The 12,361-nt window shown below is 36.1% G+C and overlaps 1 protein-coding gene and 1 long non-coding RNA gene across 3 annotated transcripts in view; one reads left to right on the top strand and one right to left on the bottom strand.

The window, feature by feature from the left end:
• The window catches only part of LOC309513398, a 4,744-nt gene extending 355 nt beyond the window's left edge, over positions 1–4,389 (top strand). The window contains exons 1-2 of the long non-coding RNA XR_014211442.1: positions 1–908; positions 3,540–4,389. The exon at positions 1–908 is cut by the window's left edge and continues 355 nt beyond it. This is a non-coding gene — a long non-coding RNA (uncharacterized lncRNA). The remainder of the gene's footprint in view (positions 909–3,539) is intronic.
• Positions 1–5,854, bottom strand: part of tbc1d22b (TBC1 domain family, member 22B) — a 48,847-nt gene extending 42,993 nt beyond the window's left edge. Inside the window, exon 1 of one of the 2 annotated variants that reach the window (XM_082189167.1) lies at positions 5,559–5,854. In XM_082189167.1, the coding sequence (XP_082045293.1) occupies positions 5,559–5,614 (56 nt within the window). In that variant the 5' untranslated portion in view covers positions 5,615–5,854. The remainder of the gene's footprint in view (positions 1–5,558) is intronic. The other variant, XM_082189168.1, reaches the window with a different exon arrangement.
• Between the last annotated feature and the right edge of the window lie 6,507 nt (positions 5,855–12,361).

The following is a 12,361-nucleotide window of genomic DNA, read 5'->3' as shown; positions in this document are numbered from 1 at the left end:
ATAATACATTTTCCCCCAGTGCTACCGCCACCATCTGTTGAGCATCAGTGGCACCGGTGCTACTGCTCTCAAATGTTAGTCTGGAGCCCTGACTCTGAATATTCAATACATCCCCCGGCACTAGACAGAAACACACCGCGAAAACCAAAATCTGGAGAAGTAAAGGTAGTTTAAAACAATTCCTGAGCAAGAGGATAGACCTGCTAGTCCTTGGTGACTGCAAAAAATACATCTCAAATTACAAGTCAAGCACACTGCTGGGCCCTCCACATTACAACAACATATAAATATGAATCTCTACAATATTAGAGGCTATCGTGAGTTACTGAGCAATATCCCGCACAATGCTGAGATAAGTCCAAAGACTGCAGTGCTACGCAGAATTTTTATGGGCAACACAGGGCAGTAGGTGTGGTCATATTGTTGAAAGGAAAATTAACGGTACGGTTGTTACAAGGCGCTTTTCTGTTGAAATCAACACAATACTAAATGCATTATGTGCAAATGGGACCACAGAATAATTGGCAAAAACACAATGGCAGCTGAAATATGGCTCATCAATTTTTATGAGTACTAAATAAAAAGTAAATTACTTCCAGATATGTAAGCAAGCCGCTTGCATTTGCATTAAATATTAGGCTGAGCAAGGAGTGTGTTTGAATAAACGAGCAGCTTGCCGGAGGGCAGCGTTATCTTAGACTTGTGTTCCTTCTGCTATACACACACAGATAACTTTTCCACACTATAATCTACATACAAAAGCTAACATAGTGGGAGGGCTATCATTGTAATTATTCATTTCCCTTAATGGGAATTTCACTATTGTGAATTAAACAAGTCCATAATTCAGCTATTAACAGACAGAACCATTCTGTGTCTTTCTGTGACGGTCCTGCTGTGCTGTACCGGTAAGTACCGGGTATATTCGGTGCCCGCTGATAGACGTTTTCAATTTACAGAGTGTTTGTTTGTTAAAGCGTTGAGCATTGCAGTCAATCACAATCATATCTGTTGAGCGCGTGAACACAATAGCCTATCAGAGATGCTAGTCAGTGAGTTAGTCAGAATCTGCTTAACACCGCGGGAAACGAATGAGGTTTTGCTTTGTTCAACATGAGCCGCACACTGTGCAAACACAATGTAAATACGAGATTCATTGTACAGTTAAGACAGTTTTATTACTACAGGAGTTTTCAGGAGAGTGCAAAATGCAGTGAGCTTGCTCTTTAGAGATGGACAGCCTTAGCCTTAGGCTAGCCTATATCTTGCTTTATGTTTATAACCCATTCACAATCTGAATACAAGTTTAGTTTTTAATGCTGTTAAGTACACTGCAAAGTTTCTGGATTGACAACCATATTTAAATGCATGACTGAATCGGAAACTGCAATGACTGACAGTGATAACCAACTAAATGGGACACTTTAAGTACTTAAAGGTACAGTTAGTATGTAACTTTTTTTGTTCAAAATTCATAATAATGAGTACAGTTCCTCATGAATCTTTCTTCCAAACCAGGCTTTTGTCTTATCCTGAATCCCTAGGGTATACCTACAATAAGCGTTTATATTCAGACTATCTTAGACCGAGCGGTAGGGCTGGGCGATATGGACAAAAAAAAAAAAAAAATCATATCTCTGTATTATTTAGGCTAAATGGCGATATGTGACCCTGGACCACAAAACCAGTCACGTGGGTAAATCTTTTGACATTGAGATTTATACATCATCTGAAAGCTGAATAAATAAGCTTTCAATTGATGTATGGTTTGTTAGGATATTTGGCAGAGATACAACTATTGAAAGTCTGGAATTCGAGGGTAAAAAAATAAAAATAAAAAATCGAAACATTGAGAAAATCGCCTTTAAAGTTGTAAATTTATGTTCGTGATTATGCTGCATTCACTCACAAAAATAAATAAATGTTTTATACATTTACAGTAGGAAATGTACTAAATATCTTCATGGAACAAGATATTTACTTAATATCCTAATGATTTTTGGCATAAAAGAAATATCTATAATTTTGACCCATACAATGTATTGTTGGCTATTGCCACAAATATACCAGTGTCACATATATGGTATATATCTCGAAGTCGGTATATTTTACTTTTTTCTCTTTGGATACAAAAATTCATTTTTTTTTTTATTATTTTCACATCCCGTTTAATGTTGTCCTACAAACAATGATCATATTGAAGACTATGAAAACAATTATAGTGAATGTAACCATACATGTAGGCTGTTACTGTATGTGTGTATGTTACTGTGGCTCATGTTATTTGACCGAGAAGACACCGAGGTTGTCTGGAGGCATCTAGTATCAGTTTTGCATGCTCTGTCCCTTCTGTTGAATGAGATAAAAGGTGAGGAAAGTGGCCACACCTCTCGTCCACTCATGTTACAGCAGGAACACACCCACTGTGAGTCCACCAACTGCTGCAGATTCCCCTGAACAAGCAACTCAAACCGTCTGGATAACAACCACACCCAAACACTATAAACAGCTTCATCTTTCCCATCACAGAGGGGAACTCCATCTGTTTTTAACATCGTCTTCATTAGGATCTGCTCATAATACAGCAATTTAAACTTTCTGAAGTGATGAGGTCATGAACACTTAAGTAAAACTTTTGCATACCAAATTTAAGAGAACCGTTTCAAAAAACAGCTCAACGATTCTCAGTTAATTAAAGTTTAGGAATTTTTACTTTATTTTAAGTAAAATAAAAAATATACTGTAGTGCCTACTGATTGATAGAGCATCACTACCATTACCATATAAATAACTTCATTTGCAACATTTCAAAAGTTTGGGCTCAGTATGTTTTTTGGTTTTTTTTTTTAAAAAGAAATTGTTACTTTTATTCAACAAGGACACATTAAATTTATCAAAAAAATGACAGTAAAGACAATTACAATGTTACAAAATATTTCTGTTTCAAATAAACACTGTTCTTCTTCTGAACTTTCTATTTATCAAAAAATCCTGGGGAAAAAATGCATCACGGTTTTGACAAAAATATTAAGCAGCACAACTGTTTTCAACATTGATAATAATAATAAATGTTTCTTGAGCAACAAATCAGCATATTAGAATAATTTCTGAAGGATGTGACACTGAAGACTGGAGTAATGACTGTTGCATTTTTAAATAAAGTTTATATATATATATATATAAAAATACAAAACTGTTATTTTAAATTACTAATATTTAACAATATAAGCTAACTGTTCATGACTGTATTTTTGATCAAATAAATGATTAGTAAGAATCTTCTTTTTCAAAAACAAAAGCCCAAACTTTTGAACGGTAGTGCAATAATTCTCCCCTTTCTAAAACAAAAATAATACAAATGAAAATACTCTCCTAAAATGTTGTTGGTTTTTTCCATTTAAAGTCACAGTGAAATCTTTTTTTTTTTTTATGGAATATTGCAGTATTTATTATAAATGATTTGTCCATGCACATACTTTTTTTTTTTTTTTTTTGCCCTTGCAATATTGAATACAATTATTGTCCCCTCCCTCTTGCAGCGCCCTCTCTTCTCTGATGATGTTTAACCTGACGCGAGGGCGGGACAACCCATCAATCACATCATGAAATCCACCAATAGCAAACCACAACCACCCAATCGATTCCTGATAGACAAAGTCTCACCCTACATTGTTTCTTGTTCGAGAAGCCGTTTCACTCGGATATACGTCACAACAGGGAAGAAAACATTATTGCAACTTCCGTTTCATGCTGACTTTAATAAAAAAAAAGATTCACTATGATCATAGCATAGATTTTGTCCCCCCTTCAATTCTGTTTAGTGTGTGCTCAGGAATCTCGACAAGAACAAGATCTAGGACTAAAGTCAATGTCAAGTTAACAACCTAATCAAAACCTTCTGACAATAACTTCCAGATACCAACATAATATTGAGATAATAGCAAGTTATCTGTATATTTCAATGAATACAACTCATGCTGTCTTAACCCTAAAACACAGTAGCACCTCACTGCAGTACACGAGATCCAGGGGGCGGAGTTGGATCCAGATCTAAGGGGTGGAGATTGGTAGGTTTAGCCTTTAGGTATATGTTAGGTAACTCCTCCCCCTGGATTTCGTGTTCTGCAGTGAGGACCATCTCCTAAAACAGGCAACGTGTACCACGGGATACATATTCTTTAGTCTCTTGTAGGAGGCACGAGAAATAATTTTTCATCCAGTACTGTTGTCAATATCATAGTTGAGTCTGTTTGGAGTATGTGGGTCACATGACTTGGTTCAAATTTTCTGTGCTCGTTTTGTAGTTTGACCTAAAGCCAACATGTCCGTCTATAGTGCTGGACATTCTGACTTTGTATAAAGTAGGCATATATTAATCGTACTTTTTTTTTTCTGCAAAAATATTGTAGGAACAAGATTTCATACCCGGGAGATACAACTCATAAAATCCAAACCATATCAAATATTTCAAATATTCCTTTGGATATGTTGTACTTAAGTCCAGATGATATTAAAAATGTCATGAAATTATTTTTTTGATGATCATTTTCCACTCTTGCCTGTTTTAGGGTTAAAGAGAAATAAAAATATCTGAATATAAATGTGTATATATGTTTTCAAGACTGAAATTAAGCTATTGGACATGGCTAGAAATAAATATATACTCCCATAAAGGCAAAAAAAATGCCCCAAAAATGTATTCCATATGCAAATATTACCAAGTATATATAAATATTTCGGTGACGGCAGTACACTAACAGCAGTGAATCTCCTGCACGAGAGTTCCTCTTTAGTTCCTCTTTATCAAGATTATGCAATGGCCCAGTATAAAATCTGATCTACAGGAAACTGTCCAGTCATCACAAGCTCACATTCACGCGGAGTCAGATGAACTGATTCTGTCTGTGACCATGAAAATCCAAACAACCTGCAACGAAGCACACTCAGCAAACTCTGCCCAGAGTCAGACTAAACAAAAGCCCCAGCAAAGACAAAGAAGCCAAACCTACATGCCAGCTTTAAGAGTTTTTAATTAAATTGTGTTTAGAAAACAACCAAAACTTGGCAGGAAGTTGTGTTTCCCTAACATAAATTGTATAGTACATTGATATATTGTACATTATTACTATTATTAACATCACAACCAAATTATTTGGACATCATATAGTGTAAGCTTTTTGTTTTTGATGACAATGGAGATTAAAACAAAGTTACCAATTTTGGTGGCAACTATGTTTACCATGGTGAACTTTTGTTATGGTTGATATTAAACAACATTAACTTCACTACGATAAATGGTTTCATAACATGACCGAATAATCTATAATGATCTAAGTAATTTATATTTACAACATTTTGATGACCAAAAACGCAACATACGTCTAGGATGCCAAGCATGCTGTCAAAATAGACAGCTCACTAGGGTTTGACACACATCCATAGAGTCCAGTAAACAAAGCAGCTGGTCTGAGCCGATATATTAATATAAAATGACTTCTGCCAATAAAATAACACACTTTATAGCGACTTTATAAAAAGAAATAAATGATTAAATTCACCTCCCGGGAACCTTTTGGTTTCTCCTCCAGAAATGAATCCTGTTGTCGGTGGCCATGGCGAGAGGACGCCCAATTTCACTCTGAAACAGCCATGAAACCGAACACCACGCCGTCAACTGACATGTGCAGATATCCAAAGGTGAAAACGATATGATTAGTTGTATTGCCGCGTGTGCCTGACTTTGTTTTGATTAGTTATCGCGAGTATTTTGCCAACACAGAATGTGCCTACAGCGGTTCTGGATGGACGTCGCCATCTTGGAGGTGCGTGAGGTCGCGCTGTGATTGGCTGAAATGAAGGACAGGTGCAGAGGAGCGGACCAATGGGGTTCGAGTTTTATTAGATGGAGACGCGTATTTAGTTTTATATTTTGATCTCTGCAACGCCTATATTATCAAATGTTTGCTTGTAATGATGTTTGTAAATTTACACGCTATATAATGTACAGAACAATACAATATTATAGAACATAAAGTGGACATTAGTGCAATATTGAAAATACAGGGGGAAAAAGAAGGGTCTTGGTGTCTGCATAATCTACTGCTACCAAAGTTCCAGGACTCCTAATGTTTGTTTGTAATTCCTATTATTACAAATGATTATCCTGATAGATTTTCATTAGATCCTATTTGAATTCTGTTTCAATCACCATAAATTAAAAGCAGTAAAACAAATACTGTCATGATGTATAAATACTTCGCAATTAATATAATTGTAATAAATAAAATAATTAAATAAATGTGATTAATTAACTATGTGATTAATAATAGGTTAACCATTATGCATTACAAAGTATTGATGAAAATGTAATTTCGCAGTTCCCCAATCTGAACACTAGGTGGCAGCAGTCACATATAAATCAGGGTGCTCTGCTCAGGTCTGACTGAAATACTTGCTACAAGTTCCTCTACTAAAGCCTATAATTGCTCTGTTACTACAATATTATTCATCTGTTACTACAATATTATTATTGAACTTTTTCAATCATGTTTTTTCAACAATGACTTTTTTTATTCTTTATGGTATAAGCCTACATGTAAAAATCCCAATTTTATAATAACACATCATTTTTTCCCCCTGTTTATTATTTTACTATGTTGAAAAACTAAAATTACTAAAGCTTTATCACTAAACCACAAAATTAAACCATTAAACCACAAAAATGGCATGCATTTACTAGAAAGGTGAAAGTAAAAGTAAAAGTACTTTTTTTTTTTTTGTGGTAACACTTTACAATAAAGTCACATTATTTAATGCATTAACTTACATTAACAATGAGTGAACAACTTGTAACAGTATTTATTCATCTTTGTTAAAGTTATTCACTGAAAATAGAGTTAGGTCATATTAGCTCAGATCCATTTAATAATAATAAAAGATAAAACTTGATTTTGATAACGTATTAGTAAATGATACAAATAATTTAATAAATAAAATAAATAAAAGACTAATAGATGCTTTATAAGTATTTTCACAGTTAGTTCATGTTTTTGTGTTTGTTTGTTTTTTACATATTGTATTTAATTCATGTTAATAAATGGAACCTTATTGTAAAAGTGTTGCCAATTTTGTTCTCTTTATTATAAAAAAGTTTGATACTTTATAATTTAATATTTTTTACTTTTCAGTCAAAGAATAATTAAAACATGTACGTCATGAATTGATGATATACTAATACTGTACTATATTATAATTAGATTAGTAGTCGCATGCAATGTTAACGTTTCTATTATTAGAATGATTAATAATAAAAAAGGTTAAAAAATAACAACAGCTGCAGATGCGTGCACAAAAAAGCAAATATGCCCAGGACAAAGCAATTATGCAAATATCCTTAGTGGAAAGTTGGAAATGATGCTTCCTGTGAACTATATTCCTAGAACCTGAGCGCTCAAATAGCTTTTGCTATTGTTGTTATACAAGGCCCCTTAAAAGAGAAGAACTTCCTCAACATTCACACAGTAACAGTACTCTCAGCGCACTGAGTTCATTGGGGTTTATTTACAATGTCTTAAAGTGCTGATAAGTATTATGTTTATGTCCATAATGGATGTGGAAATGAGTGTTAAATGCTGTGAATGAGTTCACTCTGCTCCTGATGTGTTTGTGTTTGAGACCCTCCCTGCTGAAAAGTTGCCCCCTCATTAAAGTGCTTCCTTTGAGTTCATTCAGACTCGTGACACACACACACACACACACACACACACACACACACACACACACACACACACACACACACACACACACGCGCGAAACAAACAGATGAAAGGTCACGCTGCCTGCGTCCTTCAGGAAGCCATGGCATCTGTGGAATGCTGCTTTATTTTCCTCCTAATTCCCCCGTGTTTGTGTTTTTTCATCAAGTGAGCTCAAAGGCATGTGTGTGTGTGTGTGTGTGTGTGCAGTTGGTTCCTCAGTGCCACACACTCCCAGAGTCGGGTTATCAAGTGCATGCAGTCGGTTCTGTCTCATTGGTCAGCAGACTGAGACAGGAAGACTTGAAAGACAATATCCTGCTTCAGCAGCGTGTGTGTCACTCTTCTCCGAAGGGAAATTATAGGGAAAAACTCCACATAAGCACTTCAAAGCCCACCCAGAGGAAAAGGCTATTGCTCTGAAGTTGTTCTTTCATAAGTCACAAGACTTAACTGAGATATAAAGAAATTAAATAAGATGCAAATTAAACTATTGTTGACATAAGTGAGATTATTGAGCTATAAAAACAGCACACCATCCTATAAAGGTAAACTATACAAAGTTGTGAGTGACTCATAAATTTGGTCTCAAATATGCAAAAATCTGGCCTATGACAGATGAATTTGACTAAACTCTGCCCAGATTCAGAGAAAAGCTTAGTGAAAACTGATGTCAATCAAAAACTAGCCATTTCCCTTAGATCGTATTGATGTTCCGTTTGCCAATGGACATTTGTTGAGAAACATTTCCAACTTTTTTTGATGTATCTGAGACGTTATCTACTTTTATAGTATATTAATTAATATTTTGAATTAGCTTTTATTTGTGAGATTTTTCAGTTTTTTATATTAACTTAAGTTTTAGCAATTTTGTTATGTGCTTTTTTGTTATTTATATCTATATAGCTTTAATTAATATAAATTAATTCTTTTTTTAAATGTTATATATATATAAAATATTTGTCTTTTTATTTATTTATTTATTTGTTTATTTGTTTGTTTATTTATTTATTTATTTATTATTTATTTATTTATTTATTTATTTCAGAGTAAAACATTTGTTCACGTGTTAGCCACATGTGTGATTACTGGGATATTTTTGACAGGATACAATATTTTAACTTAAAAAAGTAAGTTACCTGGTTGCCTTAAAATTTTGAGTTCATTGAAATCAAATATTTGAGTTAATACAACAAAGGAGATTGGTTTAAGAAATAGAAACTCAAAATATTATGCTATCTGAACTACATTAATAATATAAGTTGATTTGACAAAATATAAAAAGTTGTGATAATTTTTTTGTGTGTGATAAAAAAGTTTTTACAGTGTATACTTGCTAATTTTCCCAGGGGAAATAAACACCTCAGCTCAAATAGAGCATGATGTTAGTGGAAATCAAATGTTGGTGGTTTATTTGCAATATTTTTTTTGCCAAAAAACAACAACAACAAAAACAGCAACAATACTGATAAAATGTAAACAAATATGGATAAATAAATCTGTCAAAAACATAATGTTTTTTTTTTTAATGTAACAACTCTTAAAGAGATTTAATTTATTACAGTTTTTGCCCGTTGCATGAACACTATAGACCCATGCTTAGACTAAAGTAACACAACTTGAATCTTTTGTTACCATACCTCAAACACATGTACCCATACTTTAAACAAAAGCGCTGCTTTGCACTCTAGTTGCAATTCTGCAACACACTTACTCCTTTATGCAACACACTTGGTCCTGCATACTACACTCTATTTCATACATAAGACACTTCGTTCAAAAATGAAATCTCAGGGTGCCATTTGGAAAACACATGTATCCAAAATACAAAACACATCGGGTAATTGCAACCACTCAAATACACACCTGAAGGCACTTCCTTGCAAAACTGAACACCAATCAGCCAGCTACAAAAAGTTAGTTTTTTTGTTACAGAGAATCTTGGCCATGGATGAAGCTGCACAGCCTCATGAATTCATTTTCATTGATGAAGCTGGATTCGACCTGAGCAAAACAAGATGACGGGGTCGTAATGTAATTGGCCAAAGGGCAATTGTGCACGTCCCGGGGCAGCGCGGGGGAAATATCACATTGTGTGCCGCCATAAGCCTTCGAGGGCTTCTGCATCATCATGCAAAACTAGGTCCATACAATAGCCAACATATACTCACATTTCTAGGTGCTCTCCATAATATAGTTGTACAGAACAGACCAGATCAGCCCAGGTTTGTAGTGGTATGGGATAATGTCAGTTTCCATCGGGCTGCTCTGGTCCAGGCCTGGTTCACCAACCACAATCAATTTGAAGTGGTATACTTGCCCCCTTACTCACCATTTTTAAACCCTATAGAGGAATTCTTTTCGGCTTGGAGATGGCGCGTATATGACCGCCAACCACATGCCCGCATGCCTCTTCTGCAGGCAATGGAACAGGCCTGCGGCGACATTCAGGTGACAGCAATCCATGGATGGTTTCGACATGCAAGGGGATATTTTCCCCGGTGCCTAGCGGGAGAAGACATTGCTTGCGATGTCGATGAGGTCCTGTGGCCAGACCCCAACAGACGGCGGGATCCATGAGCCCACGTATGCACAATTGCCATGATTTTCTGTGTTTACAGTATTGTGTTTTTTCTATTATTATTTTTTCTTTTTTTGCTTTATCTGAATTCATGTTACTGCAATGTACAGTGCTGCAATGTACAATATTGAGTAGGCCTATTTGCTTTTTTGGTTGTTTGAAAATGTGCCTCCTGAAAATATGCCTTCTGAATAAACAGTGAAAATCAAAGACTGCAGTGTTTTATATAAAGTAGACTAGTGTGTTCCCCCTGATCTGAAAGTGTATGCATATGATGCAAGTATGTGTCATTTTGTCATCAGAGTTACATTTTGACAAAGGAATGTTAGGTTTTGATAGCAGAGTTTAGGTTTTGATAGTAGAGTTTCAATTTGACACAGATGTGAATGATATATTTCCCAGTGTTGTGTCATGTTTACTTGTGTGTAGAGTTTTGGCACAATGAGCGAAGTTTTGCAAAATGTGTTCAAGCAACGGGCAAAAACTGTATATTACTTCTGGGCATTTAAAGTCCATATAATAAACACAAACTAATCTTGGTGTTTTCTTTCATCTAGTCCTTGCAATTTGTTCAGAACTGAGGTACAAAGTAAATCAAGCTATAACAAGCCTGGATCAATAAAAACCTTCATTGTGCTAATTTCATCAGCTCAATGAAAGGATCTAAACTAAAGCAGATTCTTTCTCCTCAATGAGTACCATGTTGTTCCACCCCAAGGCCTGACACATTGATATCGCCTTCCATAAGGAGTGTGAACACAATAGCTCCCTGCCAAGGACATGCAGTCTCCGTCTGTGCCACCCACAGACTGAAGAGAGACAGTTAGTCTCTGACTCCATCCGGCTCAAAGTGTGTAAGTGTGTGTGTGTGTGTGTGTGTGTGTGTGTGTGTGTGTGTGTGTGTGTGTGTGTGTGTGTGTGTGTGTGTGTGTGTGTGTGTGTGTGTCACAGCTCGTTATACAAGAGGCCTGGTTGAGACTGGCACCGGCGGCGGAAGCAAGCGGTTGGTCGGAGTGGAAGTGCAGGAAGTGGGGAAGTAGGTCGCAAGAGCACTGACTGGAAGAGTAGAGGAACTGAGGAAAACCGATGCACACTCCGCCTCCTCTTCTGAGATGTTCTATATTTAAAGTGATCATACATGTGTGAATGGACTTCACTAGAGCAGAAAGCTGGGCTCGTTGCATCCCATCGGAAGCAAAAACACAACTGAGATCTCTTTAATAGGCCTATATAGGCTATCCGTTGTCTCTATTAAGCAGCAATGTGATTAAATGCAAAGCAAATGGACTATCGCTGCGTCCGAAATTGCATACTGTCTGACGTACTACATGTGAATTTAATTTGTGATCGTTAAAAAAAGTAGGCCTATGTTCTATTTATGGATGACAATAATGAAATTCAGACGTAGGCTACTACATTCGCTAGTACTTCGCTGACTACTACATTCGACAGTTGGTACTGTCACGTGACCTACTAGCGTCAGTTGTGTCGCTTCACTGTCATTCACAAATCCTCTCCAGTGGCCTCATGGGATAGTAAAAAAATGGCCATCAAATACTCACTTCAGAATCTTGTCAGAAGAAATAGTTCATACAGGGACTTTTCGCCAACTTTTTTCGAATACAATGGATGCATCCGAATACTTCCCTAATAGTAGGTAAAAATCAGTTTGTGACAAAAGAAGTGTGTCTGAATTCAAAGTATTCATTACCCTGGTAATCCAGAGTTCTCGTGAGAGCACAAGTTGAATTTGCTCAGCGAGTTACTCTGGTGTCGAGTAATGATGCTCATTAAATATGCCCCTCGATCTGAGCTGCACCAATCACATCGGGTTATCTGATATATGCAGGCCAGAGGCGAGCTAAACAGAAGACGACAGCGCTGTGACGAAGTCATTAGTAAACACTGCAAGATGGCTATGGATGAACACCAGTTGTTTGAAACGGCTTTGGCCGCTACAATGAACGAGTTAGACTTGGCTTTTTATCTAAAACAGGAATAGAAGACGCCGCTCGAATCGTTCCTT

The sequence above is a fragment of the Leuciscus leuciscus genome, assembly GCF_965113295.1.
Source record: "Leuciscus leuciscus genome assembly, chromosome: 13".
Classification (NCBI taxonomy): Eukaryota; Metazoa; Chordata; class Actinopteri; order Cypriniformes; family Leuciscidae; genus Leuciscus; species Leuciscus leuciscus.
Note: the sequence above shows the minus strand (reverse complement) of the source record. Positions and strands in the feature narration are given on the sequence as shown.